General features: G+C 39.8%; 1 protein-coding gene across 2 annotated transcripts; it reads right to left on the bottom strand.

Moving 5' to 3' along the window:
- Window positions 1-8: 8 nt before the first annotated feature.
- baz2a (bromodomain adjacent to zinc finger domain, 2A) lies at window positions 9-25286 on the bottom strand. Of its 2 annotated transcripts, none has more exons than XM_079478757.1 (30): window positions 25021-25286; window positions 22792-22921; window positions 21877-22662; window positions 18175-19656; window positions 17689-17913; window positions 17217-17609; window positions 16393-16453; window positions 15982-16090; window positions 15733-15840; window positions 14348-14567; window positions 14101-14162; window positions 13932-13997; window positions 13147-13500; window positions 12427-12681; window positions 12118-12332; window positions 11952-12026; window positions 11702-11873; window positions 11293-11355; window positions 11056-11200; window positions 10320-10957; window positions 7791-7995; window positions 7533-7688; window positions 7289-7449; window positions 5965-6030; window positions 5206-5492; window positions 4994-5129; window positions 2780-2926; window positions 2282-2499; window positions 2035-2178; window positions 9-1873 (listed from the first exon to the last, which is right to left on the bottom strand). In XM_079478757.1, exons 2-30 carry the CDS (start codon window positions 22919-22921, stop codon window positions 1714-1716), a joined length of 7239 nt encoding a protein of 2412 aa, XP_079334883.1. In that variant the 5' UTR covers window positions 25021-25286; the 3' UTR covers window positions 9-1713. The 2 variants fall into 2 exon arrangements, with proteins under 2 accessions (XP_079334883.1, XP_079334882.1); XM_079478756.1 differs by having other exon boundaries at window positions 14-1873; window positions 7791-7998.
- Window positions 25287-25964: the final 678 nt, after the last annotated feature.

The following is a 25964-nucleotide window of genomic DNA, read 5'->3' as shown; positions in this document are numbered from 1 at the left end:
AACAAGAAATGTTTCATCTACTAGATGTGGTTTTATTTCCGCTTACAGTACATTCTACAGATGCACGTGTGTAACATTACTTTGAAACAACATGGCCGTTTAACGCCTCTTAAAAACGATATATTGGTCCTAAAAATATAGAAAGGAACAAATTTAAAGTCACAAAAACTGTACATTATTAAAAATTCACTAAACGCCACATTTGGTTGAATATTTCTAGAACAGCTTACAGGTTTGTCGTCTTTAAAAACAAAACAAGTCCCTTTTGTCTGTTGAGGAACACAAAGTGAATGAACTTGAGTTCAGTGTATGAAGACAATGATAAACGAATGTGAATAGTGTGTTCTACGGCGGTCAGTGCTATAATATCATGCTTCCATGACTAACGTTGCCTATGAAGTTGTAAGGGGAAAATTAAAATGTTTAAAGCTGCTACTTAAACTTATTTTGTCAATCGTGTTTGGTTTACATTTTTTAAAACCACTTACTGGCCAACTCAACTTCACAGTAGGCCTAATAAAATGACACGCCTTTGCAAAACAGTTAATATCGCATGACAAAAATAAATGTCCTTTTTCAAAGAGTTGGTCCAGGTTTTATAGATACCACACAGACACACACCAGCACCAACACATAAAACAGTCTACACATCTTAAAACTTAAATGATTTCAGTAAGCCATGTCAAAGAATCTACATTTTGTGAAAGCAGAGCGCAAATTATATCCAGTCACACTGAATAGAATGTGAAGTATACCTTACATCTACACTAATGTACCAAACGTACATAGAAATCATTCCACCAAGATCAATGCACTCTAGATTGTTTCCCCCCAAAGGACAATAGTCACACACTGAAAGTGATCCAGCTAACGAAGCATAAAAGGTTAAGGGGTTAAAAACTGGTGGCCAGTGTTCTTGCATTGTAGCGGTTATAAGATTTTCCGGTGGGCATTACATCAGATTCTACTATGGCAAAACATTGATTTATTTCTGGGTTTGGGAGGCTTAACAGGACAAGAAAGCAAAAATAAACCAGTAAATGACTGCAGATATACGACCAATATTCATAAAAGTAAATGGAGTTACTTGTACTACGTCTTACTGGCCATTTCATGAGTCGCCTATACATATTTCTATCACGTGGTCTGTACAGTTGACTACAGGCTATTGCTATTAAATAATCCCAACTATTTTGTTTCTGTCATTAAGTGTATATATAGTATATAATAAAAAATATACTGAGGAAATTGCTTCTAGTCTTAAAAGCACGTTACGTTACAATTCAATCAAGGGGACACAGGTGGTCCACAACCTATACAACATGGAGAAGGCGGCTTTGAATAAAGAAAATGTGGTTAAAAATATCCTGATAGAGGTGTGCCAATCCCTTTCGATTGCACATGTGACATCAAGTGTGAACCAATCAAAGTTCTGAACACATACTTTAGCCCCAATGGAGCGACCAATGAAAGTTTGAATGAGAAGTTAATACTTCGTGATACCAGGTGGTTGATTTTTTTTTAACCTAAGGGTCTATGTGGGGGGACAAAAACAAATACTTGTAAAACAAACAGAACCAAACTATACACATATCTACACACGTATGCATACAGAGGACCGGAGAGCTCTCCAGAAACAGTTTTTAGTAGTAATGGGCATCAAAGGGGCATGGCATCTAAATGCTTTCTCCCGTGCAGCAGATGGCAGAATATTTATTTGTCCTTGTTCTCGTAAAACTCCGCCCAGCGGTTCTCAAAGAAACGCCGCATGGAGTGGCCGGCCTTGCCGACTTCTGACGTGTCTTCGTTGAAAAGCTCGCAGTTGTTGAATACAAGCTGGGCGTCAGCGGCAAACTCCTCACAGCTACAATACCTGCGGCACAAAATTAACCACACATTACATTTTCCATGGCAATATTTATATCAAATCAATTATTGTGACCAGCTTGGGTAAGAGATCAGCTGTAGTTTCTGCACTGCTTAGCAATAAAAGTAGCAAATGTTTAGTGTTGCATTAGCCTCAAGCTCTCTTACCCTCCCTGTAGAAGTTTTTCCCTCATCGTGAGGAAGTCCATGGGGTTTTTGACGATGCGTCGGTAGCCAGGCACCAGACGGGGGTTGACTGGCTCCAAGAAAGGCCAGGCTTCTGAGTGAGCTTCCATTTCCATCAGAATGATCCTAGTGCACATCAAACGCAATATTCAGGTTTTCAGACAGACGTTATAATGTGAAACAAAGTACGCTCCACACTGTGAAAGACATTATAGGAGTTCAGACTTACTCGCAGTAAGTGAGGTCAGGCTGGTTTCTTGTGGTCATCCGTCTGCGTTTGGAAGGGGAGATGCTTGTCCCACCTGAGGCGGGAGCATTGTCTTTTTGCCGTGTGGTCATGCCCCGTTTGTAGCCGTCATCCTCGTCTGAACTGTCCTCCGCCAGACGTCGTTTCCGCACCTTTGACCTCTGACGCGCTGAACGTGATCGCGGCTCGTCTCCGGTTTGCTGGAAAATAATGTTACGATTTATCACATTCACACTATAAACTATAGTACAAAACAGGCAGTTAAACAAAATACCTGATTAAGTTTCACATTAAACCATAAATATTTTTTTTAAACTGATGAAACACAAACCTGATTAAGTTTCACATTAAACCATAAATATTTTTTTTTAAACTGATGAAACACAAACCTGATTAAGTTTCACATTAAACCATAATTAAAAAATGTTGTAAACTGATGAAACAAGTCATTTGATTTTATCGTCCAAATCATGGTATTACCTTGGCAACGCAGGTGGGACAGAACCAATCGCCTTCTGGCACCTGCATGACCTTTGGTTTTAAGCAGAACATGTGACAGCCACGATCGCAGCCATCACACAAGAGCAGGTACTCGTCATCATCACCCTTACGACACACCTGACACGTCTGTTGCACAACACACGCATCAACATGTAGTCAGTTTTTGTGATCCTACAGAAAATCCCAAATTCAAAGATTTGCTGCATTTAAACTAGAGTTCGACCCACCGATAAAGCCGACTGATTTGGGGGATTTTTTATGAATCTGAAAACCCATATCGGTCGACCTCTAATTTAAAGATCGGGTATCATGTTATGTCATTCTTTACAATGTTGAACGTGCTGGCTTCTCATGCTTAACATGGTCAACTATATAAATATGAGTTGGACGTATGATGTAGCATTTCTCACTCAAACTTGTTTCGGAAAGTTTTTTAAAAATTCTGGATCCCTGTATCGTCACTTTTCCTTCTATTCACGTCATATTCCTTTTATTGGCTCTTTTCCCAGAAAAGCATGGCCAGGGTGAAAGAAAGAGCCAACAGACGAGCAAGACCCCGCTTACAATCAACATTATCTGCACTGCGTCAAGATGGTCTGTACCTCCGCATCTTCTGTACTGTGAGACTGGTAAAGAGAAGCAGCACGTTCCACACCGCCCGCAGATGACTCGCAAATGAATGTGTACACCGCACATAAATATAATTTTAACACTTTGTCTGCAAATGCACTTGGTTCGTTACTTAGACTGAACTTTGCAGAAACTTTGCGATGCATGATACAAAAACAATGTATAAAGTAATATAACAAGAATCACTGCATATAGCAAGCACAGGGCAGACTTTCAGAACTTGTCGTTCTCTGCACTGAAAGCAAGCATGCGCATTAGGAGGACAGAGAAAGAGTGCGCAGGAAAAAAGGTAAAAGGGACTTTTTGACCATTATTAAATGGTCTAATTTTTGGTTTACCACATGTAAATGAATAATGTAATAAAGTCACTTTATTGGTAGTTCATTTGCAGTGAACTTGATCATTTGTTTACAAACAGGAATACAGCGAGTAGTTTTGAAAATAGTTTTGAGGCGAGGTCTGGTCTAGTAAATGGCAGAGCATTGTTACGTGATGTTTAAGGAAAATTTTACTATTTGTTGCATGTGTTTTGAAATTCCCCTGCATTTCAGACATTTTGCCTTAACACATATATTTTGCTCATTGTGACTTGAATCTGGCTTATTTCGTTTTTTTAAATTTATTTATTATAAAGGTATATTCTGTTCTAAACAAATTCTCAAAATTAGGGTTTGATTGTTTTTTGGTGCATCAAGCTGTACCCTTGTTCGTCCCCACATGTTTGCACACACGCTCACATACACCCCCCCCCCTTGAGTGATATCTGCAGATAATGAAGATTAATTTAATATTTAATAACTTTCTGTAAGTTATTAATTCATATAACAACAAATTAAAATTGAACATCAAACTGGCGGTGTTTAACAAACTTCGTAAAGAGCACAAATTCGTTGCATTTACCTGTCCTCTTTTGATTTACCGGAAATATAGGCTCTGATCATTGGCTGTTTTTGAACTATTGGCCGAGAGCCAATCTGAACCATTTCTTTTATCAACCGGTATCCGTTATTGGCCAATATATCGGTGCATCTTTAATAATAACAATAGTTAAGTAAAATAACACTTCCAAACACAAATATGCTTTTAAATGGTAAACACTTGAAATAAATAATTTAGGTCAAAGGGGTTCGTCTGTCAAAAAAAGATTAAAACATCCTGTTGCAGAGCTGTGTAAGGTTAAGCTTAATTTTCTTTATTGATTTTACCCTTCATTCAAAGTTTAAATTTATGTTGTCAATTCTATAAAAATCATGCATGTGCAACCAAAAAGGTTGCTGAAAATTGTTTCGGAAATTAATCAGTTTTTTATTATTATTTTTGTTTTACTCACAATATTGTGAAACTATCTCTACCCAGTATTGTATCATATTAAATCATTACACCACTATTTTTAATTATGGAGATATAAAATTCATTTCATGGCAATTACTTTAGACATCACTTAAAGTTCCTTCCTCTGAGTTTTAATAACACAGCTTTGTTTCACAACAAAATCAAGAAAAGCTAATAATTTTAAGCATAATAATTATTTAACATATGCATTTTTTTAATGTGTGTGCTCACCACTTTGACGACGGATCTCTCCCAGGCTACGGCTTTCTCTAGCTGCATCAGACAGAGAGAGAGCTGAGACGCGCTGCGGCACCGATCCAGAGCCTGTCGCCACGTCCTCATCCTTGGCGTGATCTCGCTCTCCAAACTAGAAACACAAAGATACACATGATTAACTGAAACTAAGACTCATTTGGAAGAATCACTTCCTAATAAAGACCGACCTAACAGCATCTAAGGGGATTTCCTCGCCTCCCGGTGGAGGGGTCAGTGGAGCAAGGCGGATCACCTCTGCCAGATTCCACAGCGGCTCCTTTAAATACCGCCGCTCAATGTTGCGCTCCAGGTTAGTCAGTCGGAGAACAGCCTGGTCCAGGGGGTTGTTTTGAACTCGTAAAAGATCAGACCAATCCTTTTTAGTCCTGACCATCCAGTCATCCCTGGGGTCCACCTCGTGTTCGAAATATTGCAGATCCTCCCGCGTGGAGTCCGGCTCGGGAGGGGTGAAGATCTGAAAGGACAAGAAGCATCAGTCCAGCGGCATGCAGAGAAAAAGTCATGGGAGAAAAATTAAGGTAGGGTGAACAGCAAATGATAAACAAGCAAGCGTAAAAGAAAAATGCAAACAAAATGTGAAGAATAATTATTTATACTACACCTGCTTTGAATGTTATTACAATAACGCTGCTTTAAATTAATACTTTTATATCTGTTGTGAGAGAAATATGAAATATCTCTACATATTTAAATAAATAGTTTTATCTAACTTTCCTTCATGTTTCGGGAAGGAACATAATGAACATTTTGAAAGTATTGTGGTGATGTAATGGAAATGTAAGTTTGATCTCATTTAACTTAAATACGCAAAGTAACCTGCAAGTTTCAGTTAAAAGTGATTTTTTGTTTTTACTAAAGAATTTACAAGTAATTCTTGTAGTTTATATTTAGTGTTTTTAATGTGCACTAGAGTGTGTGTGAGCTACCTGAAACTGAGAACTTGAAGATTCCTGTCCAGTCTCTGTTTCACTCTCCACGTTGGGAGTGGCCATCTAGAAATAATGTGGACATGGTGATATGGGGAGCAGTGATGGGGAAGCTACTTTCAATCTTGCCAGATTCTTATTTGAACAAGGTAAATGAGCTATGCTACCCTTAAGAAAAAGAGTTTGTTATATTACAAACGTATAGCACTACTGAATGGTAATTGATTACTGATTTTTGTAAATATGTATTATTCATTACATTGTGAAACTAGTTAGTTTGGTTAAATTGATTGACACTGATGAATACAATATTCATGTTGTCACCCTTAGGACAATTAACCAGTTTTACTGTAGTAAAATTTAATATAATTTAGTTTGTATAAACTAGTTCCTAGTTTGATGATTTATTACTATTTGTATGACCACAGTAAAAAAACAAATATCACTGTTTAACAATAGCGAGAACATATTTGTTTTACCAAAAACTATGCTTACTATAGTTTGTCCATGGTTAATTTTCGTAAGGTTACTACAAACAAATGCATGTAAAAGAAACAAATTCGAAAAAGCCATGCTGGGAACACTTAAATTCATAGTCCACTCATCAATGAAAATTCTGGTCATCCTCTTGTCTTTTCAAACAAACAAGAAGAGGGAAGACTTTCTATCTTCAGCAGAACACAAAATATGATATTTTGAAAAATGTTGGTCACTAAACAAAACGGTGGTACCCATTGACTTTGAATGGTTATCAACATTCTTCAAAATAACTTCTTTTGTGTTCTGCAGAATGAAGAAAGTCATGGTTAGGTTTGGAATGTTTAGAGGGTGAGTAAACGATGACAGAATTGTCATTTTGGGTGAAATATCCCTTTAAGTAATGATACGACGAAGAGATGAATAGCTTCTTAAATCTCTACACAAACATTACGAGTGAAACAAAAACAACTTCTCATTAAGAGTTTAATCAGAGCACTTTCTAAAATGTGTGAGACTGGTCGACACAGACAAAAACAGTGGCATTGTTTTTCACACCACACCACTGGCCAAAAAATAACTAATTTAGAAAAATCTACACTACTAAAGATGACTGTCTGTATCATTACTGTGTGTAGTTAGACCATTAATAAGAGTGTTTGTGCTCTATGGATCTCTGTTGCTGTCAGACTAAAACAGAAATAGCAACACCTTGTGGTTGTCGATATTACATCATTCTTATGGCACTACGCTGTCCTCATATTATGTTCAGCCGTTGTCAAAGTTTTAATGTTGAATTAAAACTTTAACAAACGTTTTCCTCACATCGGTCTTATGCATTTCTTACCTTGAGCTGTAGATCCGCACCTACTACCCTCTGCTCAAAGTCTTCCACCCACTGCAGAACACTAATGTCTATGTTCAGGGCTCTATCCTGCTCATTCCATGTCTGTTTAGACGCCTCCAACAGGACGTCTACCTCCTCCACCGTCATCTCGAAGATGGGATCTAAGAAGCAAATCATGAGGAATGCAATAAATCGGCACTAAAGACACAAACACAGACTACACATCACTGTCTCTGTCACTCACCAGTCACGGATCGCGTGCAGACCTCGGCAAGATACTCCATGTGTTTGGTGAGGTGTTTGTGAAGAACCTTCTCACGAATGCCTCGAGGGTGGAGGGCGCTGAGGATGGCCGTTAGCTCTTCTGGTTCTCTGATCCACCACCAGCCCTTCACCATCTCTGCAGAACACAAAGGCGTTTTGATTATATCAAAATACAATAAAAAGATTTGAGAAAAATAAAATTTTGAAAACCCTTTTTTGAAGAGATTGTGTAACTCACCTAATGGAATAGGCTTCACCACCAGCTGAGTGAAATACTTCTGCTCAACCTCCTGGAAGAGATTGGATGGTGGTCGGCCCCGCCTCTTTGCGATGCTGGACCGAGAGTGCAGCCGTGACGGGCCGCTGCCCCTTCTGCGCCTCCTCCCGGCCCTGGGAGCTGGAGTGGAGCAAACCTGAGGAGGAGGAGGAACTGCCGTCTGCAACTGCTGACACAGAGAAGCCGTCCAAATAAGAGTATTGTATTGAAAATGGTTTTACATAACTACATTTATATAATCCACATGTATTCTAATGTTACTATACAAATTTTCTTTCTGTCTATCACCATTTGGATTAAGTTGAAATTAAATTAAAATGTGTCAATGCACACATCCATGCATATTATTCATTACTTTTTAACACAAATGAGTTGAAATTGTGAAAGCTGACAATAAATCAGTTGACAACTATATTTGTGTTGATCCCATTGGGATCGCTTGCAATTAAAAGAACTAATAAAGCAAAAACCTAAGAAATAATTTCTTTAAAGCAGTAAAAAGTACAAAATAAATAAAGTGGTCACATGATGGCAACCCAACCAATAGGATTAAACAGCAGCAGAAAAACATTTTAAATGTATCATTTATAGGTCGTAAAGTAAAATGATCATTGTTGTTTCAGCCTGTGAACTGCTAATATTTCTCTCAAATTTAATCTAAAAAGATTATTTCTATTGTGTCTGCATTTATTTGCAGAAAAGGAAAACAGGAGAAACAGGTCAAAATACCATATATGCTCTGTATTTACAGTAATAAGATTTTTTGTGATAACCTGGATTTGTATCACAGTGTTCATGCTTTCAGTCTTTCACATTGCTGTTGGATTAGTTTGTGTCACTCCTGAGGTTTGTTTCTGTTAAATTCAAACAGACACTGTATTGGCCACAATACATCTAAAAATTAAGATTAAATGAAATTTTTTAATGTTCTCTCAATTTCTTCCATGGCTGTAGAGCAGCACGATTCTGGATAACATGAGAATCACGATTCTTGTTTCAAATAGAGATTGCTTTTCCTTTACAATTTTAAATGACAACTAAAAGAAAAACATCATTCACTTGAGGTTCCTACAAAAAAAATATTTAGGCATGTAATATTAGGACTTCGCTTCAAAATGATTACATATGTCATGGATTTTCATCAATGAGATCGTATGGGTGTTTAAATGGAGATCACAATCTTTTAATGATTATTCTGCAGCTCTATTCGGCTGTTTATTAGGGCTGGGCGATATACACTGCTCAAACAATAAAGGGAACACTCAAACAACACAATGGAAACTCCAAGTCAATCACATTTCTGTGAAATCCAACTGCCCACTTAGGAAGCAACACTGACTGACAATCAATTTCACATGCTGTTGTGCAAATGGAATAGACAACAGGTGGAAATTATAGGCACTTAGCAAGACACCCCCAATTGAGCACATCTGGGACATCATGTCTCGCTCCATCCACCAGCCTTGCCCCACAGACTGTCCAGGAGTTGGCGGATGCTTTAGTCCAGGTCTGGGAGGAGATCCCTCAGGAGACCATCCGCCACCTCATCAGGAGCATGACCAGGCGTTGTAGGGAGGCCACACACACTACTGAGCCTCATTTTGACTTGTTTTAAGGACATTACATCAAAGTTGGATCAGCCTGTAGTTTGTTTTTCCACTTCAATTTTGAGTGCGACTCCAAATCCAGACCTCCATGGGTTAATAAATTTCATTTTCATTGATAATTTTTGTGTGATTTTGTTGTCAGCACATTCAACTATGTAAAGAACAAAGTATTTAATAAGACTATTTCATTCATTCAGATCTAGGATGTGTTGCTTATGAGTTTCCTTTATTTTTTTGAGCAGTGTATAATCACGATTCACAGTAATTATACATGTCTGAACAGATTCTCGGTTTCATGCACAGCTCTTCCGTGAACAGTTTGATCAGTAGAAAGTACTGCTCATTCTAAAATCACTAGGAGATTGAGGCGTTTATAACGTGCATATGAAAAAGCAACACTCGTCAAACATTATCATTATAAATAAACTTTATTATCATGACCGCGTCCGGATGTGGACACGGTGTGCGTGTGTAAATTGTTCTTCTTCTGTGTCCTATATTCGGAGATTCTGTGCGAGAGTGCCCTCTGGATTTTGGATGTTGAAGAATTTAACAGCATGTAAATCTTGCAGTTTTTGGTATTGTGATATAACACATCAATATATTATACCAGCAGTTCGCCATTGTTTAGTTTGTACTGCCATAGTTTCAAAACGAGACGAAAACATTTTATAAATCTCAACATTGTTAAACAAGGTTGTTTAGGCAAACTGTCTTCTTTTGACAGTTAACACACGCAGGGACAACCAGAAACATTTGTCACTATATTTAGCGACTTTTCCAACCCCCTTAGCTACTTTTGTTCAGAATAAGCCTATAGCGACTTTTGAACCTTAGCTATCATTCAGTGGGAACATGTGTCATTCAGATTCAAGGTACTGACCTGTGTTGACGGAGGCTGAGGTTCAGCAGAATCGAAAGGGGCTGGAGTGTCTTCAGCGGGGGCTGATGGAGTCATTAAGTTGTTCTCACACGGTTGGGAGAGCGAAGTCTCATCACATGGCTCCTTAGGCAGCAGATTGAACCATTGGCCTGCTTTCTCTGCCTGCTCTCTCATACTGTCATCCGGCTGGCTGTTGTCTTCGCCTTGCCCAGCTCCAGATGCTGTGACTTGTGCACTATCGGCCGCTTGGTCCCGTGGTTGGTCGGCAAAGGCCTGGAAGGCGGGCTGTGCGAGATTCTGAATGGGGGAGTTAAGGCCTGAGTCTTCACCTCCGGATCTGCTGCTACGGCGACGACGGCGGTTCTTAGCTGTTCGGAGGTGGAGTTCAACTTCGGGTTTGATCTTCCGTGGACGCCCCCGTCCTCGCGGGCTGCTCATGAGGGATGCTTGACCAGGCAGAGGATCCACATCTGATGGGGAAAGCTGGGATGCTGGAGGAGAACACAGAAGTGATCCCTGAGGTGTACTGAGAACGGGAGAAAGCGGAGACTCCACTTTAACCTCCGCTTTCACTGGAGACCCAACTTCTTTCTTCACCGGAGACACAGGTTCATTGCTAACCATAATATCACCCGAGGCTGCATACAAAGAAATAATTTTATGTTAATGTAGAAAATCAAAGAAAGCAAAGAATGATGGAAGTAAAACAGTGGAATCAATAATACAGTATACACACCCAAAATATCCTCAGCTCCTTCCACGACCAAACATCCCATATAAGGCAACAGCAAATACCTGCGGCGGTACCGATCCTGCCCAAGAGACACTGCCCGCATGGAATGAGACGACTGAAACAGTTTCTTGCGGAAAAACTGCTGACGCTGAGAAAAATTTTATATTGACATGTGTTATTACAGTTTAAACAGCACAAGCCACAGATGCGGTTTCAAATGAAGATTTGTGAGAAACATACCTTGGTCAGTTTATCAATCTGACGCTCAAGTTCTGCAACACTGCAATTATTGGGACTCTCGATCTATGAGGGAAACAGAGATGTTGTGTTTAAGATCAAAGAATCATTTAGTTGAATCAGGTTGAACCATTCAGTCAACTCATGTTGATAGACTAAACCAATAAAGTTACTCAAGTTGAACCAGTTGAACTATTTAGTTAACTCGAGTTGAGTTACCTACTAGGTTGAAGTTAAACTGTTGAATTACTAAGTCGACTCAAGTCAACTAAAAGGTTCAATTTAAGTCAACCAAATAATACAACCCATTCCACTTCCACTGTGTCAACTTAATGGCTCAGTCGTCTTAGCTCAAGTTGAATCAGTTCAACAATTTAGTTGATGGATAAAAGCTGTGTTTAAGCGTCTGTACCTCACTGTTTTTGGGTTCCTCCTTGGGTTTGCGTCGACTACCTCTCTCCAAAACGCAGCTCTCCTCGATGCTCTCCTCATCAGCCATGCCCACACGGGCACTGCGGCGTCGCTCTTCGAAGCACAGCTCCTCCTCTGGGCGGCCTGTCTTGCGCACAAGTGCTGCCTTCAGCCTACAAGAACCCGCAAACAAATATAAAACATTTGCCAACCAATGAAAAACCCTCCGGTATGTGTTAAGGCAAACTTACTTGCGCAGTTTGCCTTCAATAATCCACTTGTTTTTTCTGTATGTTGCCATATTCTCCAACGTGTTGTCAATTTCCCTGCAAAAACAGGATAAAAATAACTTGTGTTTTCATAGGCAAAAACTTTAATAAGGTTCTTATGGATCATCATATTTCTGTTCTTGCTGACCTGGTGATGCCGTTGCTTGAGTTGAGTTCATCCACCAGGAAGGCCAGTATGGAGGCTTTGACATCAGCTTTAAGGGTCTGGAAGCTCTTTGTTCGCAGACTGTTACACACCTCCAAATCAAAGTTGTGAGCTTCAAGAAAGACCCGCAGAACCTCAGACACGGTGCTGTGACTCAGCTCCAAATCCACCAGTTTCTCTCCAAGGATCTTGACAGACTGAGAGAGAGTGAAAGAGAATTAATTAAAGACTAAATATATGTGAATGCTGTTTTAACATTGCTTTAATGCTGTATTAATAAATATACTGAACCTGGCAATATGAGGGTAGTCCAGGATCGTGCAGTGCTGCCTCCATCAGTTTAATAAGCAGATCTAGGAGTTGGCCCTGGCTTTTCCCTTGGCCGAGAAGACCCTCCTGCAGGGTGCTCAGACTGGGAATATCCTTGGGCACCTGTAATCCCAGGAACTTTCCATAACCGTGGAGGAATTCAACTACCCTCAAACAGTTTGAGAAAGCCGAACCGGAAAGCACCAGTCCTGGTATGCATGACAATGCTGGGAGAGGCTACAGAGGGACACAAGTCAAAACACAAAGAATGTGAAATAAATATTGGTGATGATATCCAGTGATGACCTAAACACTTAATTGTTTACAGTGCAGTCAAATCAATGAATTGCAATTTCGGTTACGAAATAAATGTTTGTTTATATATTATACAAGATTGTGGCATTAACATGTATATTAATGCCCGAAATAATACATGTATATATTAGTTAAAAATGTGTGATGAAAAAGAAAACAGACAAAAAAATTAAACGACGAACACACGACAATAGAAAAAGAAAGAAATAAAGCCCTAAAAACATGTAAATAAACAAACGAACCAAATAAAGAACTAAAAGGAATAACATACAAACAACACTAAAATAGAAATAAAGAAATACCGAACAAGCAAACAAACACCGCAACAAAAAGTAAAGAAAGAAATAACAATAGAATATACAAACAATCTAAAGAAAGAAGTCTCACCTTGTGGTCAGGAAGACACATGTCCTCTGCAGGCTTCTTCATCTCCTCTAAGATCACCTGCTGTCTCTTCCTCTCCTCCATCCTTCTCTGAGCTTGTGCTCTTCTCTCTGCCTGTCTCTTAGCTGCGAGCGCTGCCTGTGCTTCAGCCTCTGCCTGTGCCTGAGCTTTAGCTAGAGCTTTGGCTTTGCAGCGGGCGCTTGCCACAATCTTTATAGGACTGGCCTTCTGCAGATCCACGGCCTCTGCCTCTAGTACTGGGGTCTTCCTCCTGCGGCCAGGCTTCCGGGGCGTCACTTGAGGACTCTCTTTATCTAAAGTCTGCTCTTCACTGTTCTGCTCGTTGGCTTTCTCCAGCTGATAACATGGAAACACAGACAAACATCAGAAAAACGGATTCTAGGCAACAACACTATAAACAACGGTTACTGTGAAAAGTATAATGGATGTGTGACTTAATATGACTTTTTAAAAGTGGTGTGAGAATATCAGAGTTGCCAAAACCTTTAAAGCCAAAAAATTGACAATTTTCTTCCAGACATTTGGGATTATTGGACAAGGTTTTCAATGGAAAGCTTTCAAATGATTATTCTCAATTTCAATTTTTGTGGTCAGATATCAGATTTTTTGTTAATAAAACGTTTAAATAAAATCTTTAAAGAATGATTTATACGACATACAATTTTTTTTATTTTAAGACCTTATTTCAGCCCTGGAAATACATTTTCAGGTTCCTTCTAACCACGGCAACTATGTATCAATGCAGAGTTGTTAAATCGGTCTCTTACTTTGGCTTTTCTTTTCTCCTGCCTGAGCTTCCTGTTCTTTGCATCCTCCTTTCTTTTCATTCTTGCCTGCATGAGAAAAAAAAACCTCAGTTTAATAAACGTAGAGTTTTGAGATCCAAACAGTTTCAATAATAAGGACCAATGTTTAGTCACTGAAACGATTGTGCACCTTTCTCTTCATTTTCTTCTTGATCTTAACAAGCTTCTCTTTTTCTTCCCCTGTGAGATCCTCTGCAATTGAAGATTACATTTGTTACATTTACTTTTATGCATTTGGCAGAAGCTTTTATCCAAAGTGACTTACATTGCATTGTACTACACATTTTTTTTTTTTAAGTATGTTAAGACCACGACATGACATGTTCATACTTCAGATTAACAACTCCATAGTGTGGATCGAACCAATTCACACTTACCCTTTGCCTCAAGCTTCTTCAACAGCCTGGCATCCACTTTGCTCAGCAGATCCTCCATCTTGGCCTTGGGAGGTCTACCTGGGCGTCTTCCTTGGCCTCTGGCTCTACGAACCCGGGAACGAGGCTCTTTGTCTGGATTTGGAGGACGACCCCGTCTACCTGTTATTGCCATGATCATGGTGGGCACTTCCTCATTGGCAAGGATAACCCATTTCATACCCTGTAAACAAAAAAGTAATAAGATGATAACTACTCCTACAAATGTGATGTAGCTTCACAAACTGGCATGTATGAGAGAAAGATTCAAATTGAGCATATTTAGCTCAATTTAAATCAAATCAAACCCACAAGACAGCTAAATTCAAATATGATGACAAATGTTAACTTGAAACCTCCTTGGTTCTCGCATGTCTCATGACTAGCTCGGGATGTAACGATTCAATGTGAGCCGGTTGAAAATTGAGTAGGCATTGACAGGCTTGACGCGTGCTCTTTTTCTTACACTAGCAGGTGGGCATGCTCTTTCATTCGAAGGTCCTTTTCCGGGAGAATGGCCAACAAAAGGAATAGGACCCCTACTACGAAACAGGAATCCAGACTTATAAAAAACTTTACGAAACAAGTTGGAGTGCTGGGAGAGTGTATAGAGCACAGAAACACCATGTCCTACGTCCAACTCGTTTTTGACAAGTTGACCACGTTTAACAGTGTAAAGTCAAAATGCATGAAATAGCATGTTACCCCATCTTTAAATGAATCAATCGATACATGTTTTGAACAACAGTGGCTGCTCTGTTTACTGCAAACTTGGAAAACATTGATATGCTGACATTTCAAAAAAATTATTCAAGTTAGGAAAAGCACAAACAAAGTCTTAGTATGTTTATATTAAAGATACTTTTTTATTGTTCATTTTTTATTTGATTTGTAATTTGTTTGTAATTTAGTTTTGTTATTTGACATAAAATTTTTTACGAAGAAATGTGCAGCATTTGAAAAATGATAAAAGGGCACATGCTCATTTCTAATGTGTCTCAACTTCATATCGTGAGATCAGTATTGTGAATCTGAGTGAAGATAAGACTAGCTATTAGATTGTTGCGCGTGATTAAAAGAAGTTAAGGTATCAACATGTAGCCATATTTGATTTGTTTTGGAGTTAATATCAATAAATAATCCCCAAATGATATATTCTTTCTATCGCAAATGTATTGTTTCGCTTAAGAAATTTATTAACCCATTGAAATCATTTAATTTACTTGAATCATGAATGTATGTGCTTTTTGGGGAAGCACACGACACATTTCCATCTTTATGTGAACTACTTTTTAAAGATCTTACAAACCCCTTATATCTGTAGCACACGTAGAACTCTGAATACAAACCTCAGGAGTTTCCCGCTCTTCATAAAAATCTCCCACCGGCATGCGAGGACTAAAGCTGAAGTGCTCTCTTGAAACCCCTTGGAGATTATCCTGATGCTTCTTCAGATACTGGAGAATGTGTTCCAAAACACAGACAAAATTAAAACAGATCAACAGTCCAACTATATATAAAAACAACTGGCTTTGATGGTTGATTAATTCCGAAGGAAAACCAAGTTAGTGATTTAAAAATGTGAGGAAATATCGTACCTTTATGATCTCTGGGAATTGCTTCATCCTTCGACCACAGGGGCTGTAATACCACGTCTCCCCTTTCAGTCGGTCCTCAACCCTCCGGACCCGAATCTCTCGCCGCCAGCTAGAAAATGCATGACACAAGAATTATAAAACAATCAATAAACGATCAACGCATCTGGGTCAAGTTTTCTGAACTGCAACAGTTTGCCTAGCTATGTAGCGTGTGTAAACATTAGCAAAATCTAGTAGAACAAAGAAATCTCTTCTGAGCGTGAGCGTGAGCTCTACTTGCTAAAGTCTATTACTCTTTCCATTCTATTTTTTAAGGTTTTTGGGCCCTTTTTGGCTTTATTTTTTACAGTAGTTGAAACAGGACCCTGAGCCAGGAGCCAAACTCCGACACCTGGTCAAAGTACTACTCACCCATGCTGCAGAGGAAACTGGACTTGCTCCTCGGTTGCAACCCTACGCCTCGGGGTGTCACCTGAAACAAGATGGGTTTTATTAAAGGTACAGTTTGTAAAATCCTCCACTCGAGAGCGCACATTCAAAACAGATTTGTTCAAAACAACAACAACAACGGCGTAGCTTGTTGATGTTGTTAAGGAGCATGGAATTATGGGAATGGCCTCTTCAACTCCACCGCTAATAATCAATCAGAAGTGAAATCATGTTTATGGATGATTTAAAGTAATACAATTTTATAAATGTTGCGTTTGGTGACATGATTTTATTTCATTATAATGAATAAGATGCATTAGATGTAATTCTTTAAATTAATTCAATCCTATCTAGTCAGATGATCTAAAAACGATTACTGCTTGTTAAGTAAATATATACATGACACTTTGTACACAAGACTGTGATGTCACGGTTTCTACGGCAGTAAAAGTGGAAACCGAGGGTAATGCCAAAGACTGTATTATTATGGAGATACAAGGTCTGGAGAAAGCGCAAGGCACCTCTTGTCTCTGTTCCTGCATTTCACCGGCTTTCCATCTAGTGTCTTTTTTACCGTATATTACACCATTTACAGGCGATTTCCAGACACGGCCCGTGTCACTGGTTAAAATGTCAATTTTCTCACGATTTACAAATAGTTGGAAACATTTGAGATATTTAAAGTACTTAACTAAACAAAATATATAACAATGGCCTAGTGCTTATTGGATATTTTACTGCAAGAAAGTTACAAACTGTAACTAAGAAAAAGAGGAACACATTTTCAGAAAGTTAGATGTAGATACCTGCTGTGGAGCTGTTTGCATCATCATTACCATCGTCATCTTCAGTCTTTGCTTTGGCAACCTCGTTTTTGCCTGGTTTGGAAGATTTTGCCTCTTTGTCGCCTTCTTTCACCTTACGCTTTCTGACCTTCTTGGGTTTAACAAGGGGACTCTCATTATTGGGCATGCTCAGATTATGGACAAAGTTCATTGGATCATGTGGCAGGTGAGGCAGAACATTTGAAGGACTTGAGATATCAACAGAGACAATCTCCAGTTCCTTATCCTCTTTGGAAAGCTTCCTCTTCTTTGTTGCAGTTGGTGGCTTCTCATTTTTCTTTCTCCGTCTGACCTTTTCTTCTTTTGGGGCGTCAGGGGTCATCTTCCGCTTTTTGGTCATGGAATCAGGAGAGCCTGTTGAAAAAGAATCAAGAGTCAATTTAGACACTGTTGAACCTTTTGTTTCCAGAGTAAACAGTGTTTTTGCCTTTACCAGCAGCAGCAGCAGAGGTCCGGGGGGTTCTTGGCTTTCGGGGCTTTTTTATTGGAATGGTGATCAGGGTTTCAGATTGTGGTGTATGTGAGGTCGCTCCTTCAACAGAACCACTGACAACTGCTTGAAGTGCCATCACTGTCATTGCAGAGAGTGCTGATCTTCTGTCACCTTCAGATATGTCAGGAGCATGAGGTCCATTTTGTTTGCCAGGAATCTTATCACCTATGGGGACGAAAACACAATGTTGTTCCACTATGGAGATTGAAAACTGGGTTATTTCCACCCAAAAGACATTAAGACTTAAATCTGGTATGACTTTCTTCTGCAGAACACAAAAGAAGATATTTTGAAGAAAGTTGGCAACGAAACAAGACGGAACCGCATTGGCTACCATGAATGGACACAAAACCACTGACACATTTTGGTTCCACAGAAAAAAATTGTGATGGTTCGATATGGTTCAATAACATATTAATATCTCACCTTTGATACTCTGGGGAGATACATTTACAGATGCAGAGAGCAGAGAAGAGTTCTTTTGTGAGCCTTTGTTGAAAGAGTCGTCCAACAGAGAGGTGGTGTTTCTGAGAGAGGTTTCCCCGCTGGAACAGGTCGAGGTCATGGAGCTGGTAAAGTTTTCTTCCACACAAGAACCTTCATCAGTCATGGATCCTTCGGTAAACTTTGACAGATCTTCAGTCTGGGAAAGGCTATAAGAATCATCAAAAGTGTCCATCATAGAACTGACCCCCTCAGCTCTTGAGCTTTCCAGGTAGCTTGACTCAACCAAGGATGGGTAGTCTACGGACGTGTCAGTGCCAAAAGTATCATCGAAAGTGTCACTCTCTCCTTTCCCTGGTGTGGTCTGATCCTTTATGTTTTGACGGTCCTTTTTCACAAGTGGAATAGTATCTTTTTTTGGAAAGATAAATGCCGGTTCAAGACTCCTACCGTGAGCCTCGTTGTTTGGTTCCTGTTTGCTTAAGACTCCAGCTTTGCTCTGGGAGTCACAGACCTCATGCTTACTAAGAGTTTCCTGACTGGTCTGGTGATATGCTTCCACTCGTACTTTCTGAAAAGAAACGTCTGCATTTGCTGAGGCTTCCAAGTAATGACCTGTAGACCCGGTGAGGGAATCAGACACCTTCGGAGCAGGAGAAACACCGGGAGGTGCCCAAAGAAAGGAGCTAACAGCAGGAGGAGATGCAGCCACAGCAGATGAGGGAAGTACAGAGTGTGCACAGAGACCGATCGTATTGGCATTAGATGCTGGAGTCGAGGAAGCAGCAGAATGTTTAGGACTTTGACCTGTAAGAGGTGATTCTTCTTGGGGTCGTTTAAGAGGTGCCAGTCTGGGCGGAGTGGTGACAACAGATAAATATCGAGGTGATGGAGAGACTGGACTTTTTGACTTCTGGGTCTCTTCCATAGGTAAAGGAACTGTTTGAAGAGGCAAATGCACCGTCGGGGGGTGCGTTAATGTCACAGAACGACTTTGAGAAACAGCAGGTGGAGCTCTTGACGTCTTGGGAGACGACGATAAGAGAGTTGTATCACCAGCTGGTGATGGTGTGGAGAATCCAACAGGTCTTTCGGCTTGGACATTCCGAGGCTGCGATGAGACTGGAGAGGGTGGAGAAGGTGTGGACAAAACAGAAACTTCTGTATGTAAAGGAGATTGTGATTGCTGGCCGGGAACTGACATGGTTGATGTTTTCCGAGGCGGACTAGCCAGTGGCAGATGATGTCCCGAGACATGAGGGGGACTGAGTTCCTGCAGGGCAGCTCCCATTTCCTGACGTTGTTTTGCAGGTTGCTCCAGGTCCTTGCTGTAGTCGGCAGAAGAAACCGAGCTGGGGGACTTGACAGAAAAAACCTCAGTTTCGTGCAACCGTTTGGATACAGAGGCTCGATCAACGCCATTGAAGCCTTTATCCACTTCATTCAAGGACTCGCTCATGCGCGCTAGAAACCAAGAACAAAAACATAAAATAGTTATTAGTTTGAGTATAAAATAATATTGTGTAAAACACATATTAGCCTCAAACACAAAGCAAATATGAGTTGATTGACCAATCCGACTTACATGTATGTGGTGTAAATAACAAATGTGATGACAATCTAAACCCAAGCAAAAAAAATTGCCTTTGGTCTAAAACGCATCAAACGCACATATTAAAACATTTTTGGGTATTCCACATTCAGCATGTTCATGAAATCCATGGTAAAGCACACACATTTTTGCCTGAATAATGTTAATAAGTGATTTTTTTTATATATATATATATTATATGTGTTAAATGTTCATGTTTTTTTCCATTTTCAACTCAGTGACTATGTGGGCGGAGCAAAGAACTGGCAAAGACATCACCTATTAAAGGGAGAGTTCAAACAAAAATGAAATTGTGTCATGAATTACTCTCAAGTCTGTTCTGATGAACACAGAGAAATATGTTCTTGGACCCCATTGACAACCATAGTAAGAAAGATTACAATGGTAGTCCTACGTTCTTCAAATTGTCTTCTTTTGTTTTCAACAATACAACAAAAATTTTACAGTAATTTTTGTTAACTTTTTTTCTAAACACCATGCCAGCCTCATAGGCTATGTTTATGATAAATACCAGATTTATTAATCTAAAATAGTATTACATATGATTATGTTTATGATTTTTATTTCTAACCTTAAAACAGCCGTCGGCAACCTTTGCGACAAAAAGAGCCATTTTGGGCCATCTCCCACCAAATAAAATGTATCTGGAGCCTCAAAATATATGTCAACACAGCTTGTTATGCATGTAAGGTAGAAGTTATCCATTTGCACCACTAGGTGGCAATATAGTGCGATTTTTATTGTATTAAGATGTTAGCAATTTCTCAATTTTTGTCCCTAGCAAGTAGTGGGAGTGTTGCAATAGGAGAGTTGGCTTTTGTTTTTGTGGCGTTTGATAAACAGCCACAAGAGACCACCTACTCTCCGCATACTACCGCTAGCCAGACAGGATTTAAACTATGCCAACTAAAGACCTAAAACGTTTGATTTAAAGACGAAAAACGTACCAAGCAGACCTTAGCCATAAAGATATTACATCGATTATCTATTAAAATGCTTTTTAAAAGCAGCCAAGGAATGCTATCGGTTACATTTATCTTTCTTTTGTATTTTCTCTTTTTTGGCCAATAAAACACCACACAAAATACCAGTATAAGGCGGGGCGAGAGAGAAAGAGTTTGTAACCATTGTTACTCTTAAATTAAAATGTTAAATAGGGGCTAAATTATTTGTGTATTGTGTAACGCATACAGTATGTGTAACACTAGCTATGGTTCGATCTAAAGTTGCTAATTGAAATTTGGCGCAAAACTGGAATATTGCATAAAACATTTGTGGTTAAGGCACAGTTTCCATCCAACGAGTCAGTAGTAATTTCCTGATAATTTGACACCAAATAACACGGAGAAAGTTACAAGTTGGGTTTTCCCTATATAATAAATTCCATGTGCTTTAGAGAGCAGAGGCGAACAACAACACACGTAGTCTTGTAAGTTTACTTGAGCCGAGGATACTAACAGTTTGGGAATGCAGACAATTCTGGGAGGTAAATTATACCGAACCACTTAGATGACAAACTTTGGGTGAGGTCCTTGGTCATTTTTGAATTACTAAATCCACTTTTCAGGTGCTATGTAATTACATCGGAGTCAAAGTCTTGTGACTTTTTTAATGCGCACAGACGATTTTATTCAGTAAATGTGTTTCCATCGTGGTTTATTCGCATTGCTTCCCATTCAATAAACAATTTATCCTACTCAGTTGAGCGCATACGTTTTTTATGTGCATTTTCAGAATTTATGCTCATCTTTGTGTTTCAACCCACTGTTTTTTACACGATATTCCATAATGCGCATTCAAATTGGTGAAGGGAAACAAAGCTATTGATAAAATATCAATTATCAATCAAATTAAATATCTCGTTTTTAACAATACTGGTATATTGTAACTCTCCTAGTGTAAATTACATGATCCCTGCAATTCCCTTTCATTTTCTATTAAGTAACAGTGACTGTACCATTTTTATTTTAAATAATGAGAATTGAGCGTGTGCCTCATACATTGTTCTGCATTTGCGACATACTTGCGGCCCTATCAACAGACTCTGAACCCTTGTAATGGTGGTACCTCACCTTGCATCTCTCTGCTCTTGGGTGACCCGCTCTCAGGCATCGAGGAAGGAGACTTCATTGGGACCTGCGTGTGATGGGGACTACTGCTGCCTCCACTGCTCACTTGATGTTGCTGGGGGCTGCCGCGTGGAGGTGTAAAACTCTGTGGGGTGGGTGGTACCATCTGGGTCTGGGGCTGAGACTGAGTCTGGGACTGCTGTGATGGATGCTGGTAATAGGGCATTCCATTAGGCATCAAGCCATAATGTTGCTGCTGCGGCGGTGACTGCTGCTGGTGTTGTGATGGGTGATGGTGTGAACGGTGTTGGAGATGATGTGCTGTTGCAGGCTGGTGCGGCATGCCTGGAGGCTGCTGGTGATGCTGGGAGGACACAATGCCAGAATGCCCCTGGTTTGGATATGCTCCATACATGCTGTGAGAGTCATAACCCAAGGGCACAGAAGAACCGCCCTGCCCAGGATTACCCCTTGCCCAGTACTGTGATCCGGGGGGCTGACGTGAAGGTCCGATACTGCCATTGACCTGGTACGGCCCGTGGCCCTGGAAGTGGTGTTGAGGCTGTTGTGGTTGTATCACCCCTTGGGGGCCAGTTTTCTGGGGCATGCTGTGGGAAGGGCCCATAGCTGGGTTGTACTGAGACTGACCCCACATGTAGTCATATGCCATGCCGCCCGGGTGGTGATGGTTGCTCATATGAGGGTACGAGGAAGAGGGGGGGTGGGCACCAGATTGGCCACTCCCACCTGCAGTAGTGATGCCATTCACATTCATATCGCCATTCAGGTCTGAACAGAATCATTATAAAAGAGTGGAAAAGAGCGCATTACATTTATGCATTTAAAGGCAAACTGATTTGTGACCAAAAAGTAGAGTCTCTGGATTTCATTTATGCTTCATAGACGATAAATGCTTACTTTTCCCTTGCTGGGGGAAGCTCATGGAGGACCCGTTAGTATAGAGAGAATCTCCTGAGGAATGCTTCAGTCCTGAGTTAGCGGACACAGATGAGTGAGGCCCATAGTTAAAATGGTTATTTGCATCCATCTGTTGGAAAAAAGAAAAATAGCGACGCGTGTCATTTTTACAAATCAAATATGCTGTTGATCAAAACACTGGCACAGTTGGTTTAAGCTTCTCGACTAGGTCTACAAAGCAACATTTTGCTCAATTTACACATCATTTAGGGTACAACTGTCCTGTTTGTCCAAACAATGGTAGATGTGGCAGCATTCGGGGAAGTTTAAAACAATTGTTTATTATTGTATTGCCTTTGTCTTAACAACATGAGAATATACAAATGTGACGGGAAAAGCCGGGGTGGTGAGAGAGGCAGGAATGTGATCAGCCAAGAAGCAGACGGGACTCGAACCTGCTTCGGTTGTGTACACTTAGCCTACGTTACCCCACAGCACCACGGCTCTGACAACCAACGTATTTTTTTTTTTTTGCATTTTTAATGGCCTTCGAGTCTTATTCGATTCAAAATGATATATCTGTAAATGTGGGATATAGAAACACAAAGTATACATTAAACTATACTTCGTGTTGTTTACACACCAGGGTGGCAAAGTGCTAAAAACGGTGGCCGTTCCAAACCCTAGCATGCTATCTACACATAAAGCATTTTACATTATAGAGGCGATTCTAACGTTTCTGTCGTATTTTTCGATACCGGTGCGTACCGAACGCGCGCAAACGATGCCCAAAAATGCTGTCCGTGTAGGCTACTTACTAGGTTTTGAAGCAGCCACCGAACAACGCTGTGGCCGACATCACAAATATTGCTCTTCTTCACATCTCCTCCATAAAATGTCGCAGATAACGCCGATGAGATGCCCGAGCAATCGCGTTAAATAACACATCACACGCAGATATACAATGCTGATCACCGGTCCCAGTCGGCTATTTAATCATTTAAGGTGGAAATAAAGTCAGTCTTAGCCTTTTTTTTAATTAAAAGTTGACTAAAATAAACTGACGTAACGTATATTTAAAAATTAGCTTCGCATCCGCATTAATAATTGTATGCGTGCCCATCATTAGCCACCAGGCTACGAGTAAACACTTCTCACAGTTGTTGAATTTCATTCAGAAATACCGATATAACATACACACATCGCTTAAAGGTCACACGGAATGTTAAAAGTAACATTTAAGTGACGAAAAGATCAAATATGTGGTTCAGGAAAGTATGGAGTGATGAGGGAATCCGTTAGCACGAAAGCTAACCCGCTGCACATGACCATGCGCTACTTCTGGATCTCACGCCGCACAATAACGTACAATTTATTAAACTTCCATAACACTTAAATAACACCGCCGGGCCAGTCATCTGAATTAATCTCGCTTTATGTTTCTACCTTCTCTTTAATATAATTTCAGCCTCACATCCCCTCATGTGAACATATGTAATAAGCTCAAATTTAGCGAGTCGACTCAGATGCGGCCAAACAACCGACACAAAAACGAAAACAAAAAGGACCGAGCTCGAAGATAACGCTAATTGTGTACTGTACAAATATGACGAAAACCCAATATAAAAGGTGAACCGTTTGTTTGTGTTCGTGAAAATATTCTACAGCTACACACACACACAAATACTTATATTTTAATATGAAGTTCGATTAAAGTGGTTGGTTTAGATCAGGAGTGATGATGATGCCGTGAAAAACCGAGGCCTGCGATTCCGCAACGCAACGATTAATCGCAACATTTTATGGAATTTAAGATTATATTCGGTGATAAACATTTATGTTTATTCATATTTGTATTTGTTGGAGTAAAAAAATCCTCAATGAGCATGATGTAATGCAAACAGCGGGTCCTATTTACATAGCCATGCATTTCTGTGTTATTTAATTAATTAAAGACGTTAAAGCTTATGTATAAACAGGCTGATTTTATGAACAACTCGAGGGTTTGTGCTGTAACGTTATACGACACAAGTTCATCGTGTCTCCACAAAGCACATCTGCGTCCTGTAATGTTTAGGGATGTGGATCATCTCTTCTCTGAAGGTCGTTCTTTTGCTAATTAATTCGGTTTTCTAAAGGCTTTAGTGAGAAGGAGAATGAGGCAGCATCACCCACACAAACACACTCTCAAAAGTTTCCCCCATATAAATGATAATAAAACTGCCCAACCTTGATATCTGCCGATCACACAAGAGACAGCACCTCTGGTCCCCCGGCAGAAGACCAATTTGGATGAAGAAGGTATAAGCGATGTAAATAATAAACGGGTAAATCGCTAACCTTTGGGTTTCAGATTTGCAAACATGGCTGGTAATGTTTGAGCGCAGCCATGACACAGAGAGGAAAAAGAGAGAAAGCCGAAAAGAGGAAGTGAGTGACGGCCAAGCGACCGTTGGCTCCTTGGTCTTAGCGCCGACCAAGTTTACGTATGCTACAATGAGATAGATACAAAGTCATTCTTGTACAGTGCTTTTCACAACACATACTTCTTAAAAGCTTTAAAACCCCCAATGTCAAGGAAAAATATTCAGACTTAGAAGGTTGAATCCTAGGTGTAAATTACTTTCTTTCTTCAAATCCTTCATAAAAAATACATTTTAAAATAAGTAATATTGGCCACTTTAAGTCCATTAAAGCCTAGCACAATATACAAAGCTTAGAATAGTGAGGTTAGTATTTTTTTAATAAGAAGAAAGAAAGGGAAAAGAATTAGGATAAATCAATCAGTGACGTGTTGACGGAATTGATACAAATATATATTTATCATAAAAACATCTTTAAAGTAATTCACAAATGTATGGCAAAACAACGTGTTTATTAATTTTTTAGTTGTGTTTATTAAAATTTAAATAAAATTCTGAACGAAGTTGGTGCCTACCAAAGTAAATATGTGTCATGCCAAAACTCACAACTGATTGGATCGTTAAAAGGTGAAAGATTTGAACGACAGTTTGCAATCTGTCAGTCATTGCAGCCCCGCCCTCGCGCCAATCCTCGTGACCAGAAGCGAAGAGAGGTCCTTTCGAGAGGGGGAGGTGGTCAACTTTATGGGTTAAAGATTACAAATGTAAATTAATTAAAAAAAGATGTGCGTGGATAAATAATTTATAGGA

Source organism: Barbatula barbatula (genome assembly GCF_947034865.1).
Source record: "Barbatula barbatula genome assembly, chromosome: 17".
Lineage (NCBI taxonomy): Eukaryota > Metazoa > Chordata > Actinopteri > Cypriniformes > Nemacheilidae > Barbatula > Barbatula barbatula.
Note: the sequence above shows the minus strand (reverse complement) of the source record. Positions and strands in the feature narration are given on the sequence as shown.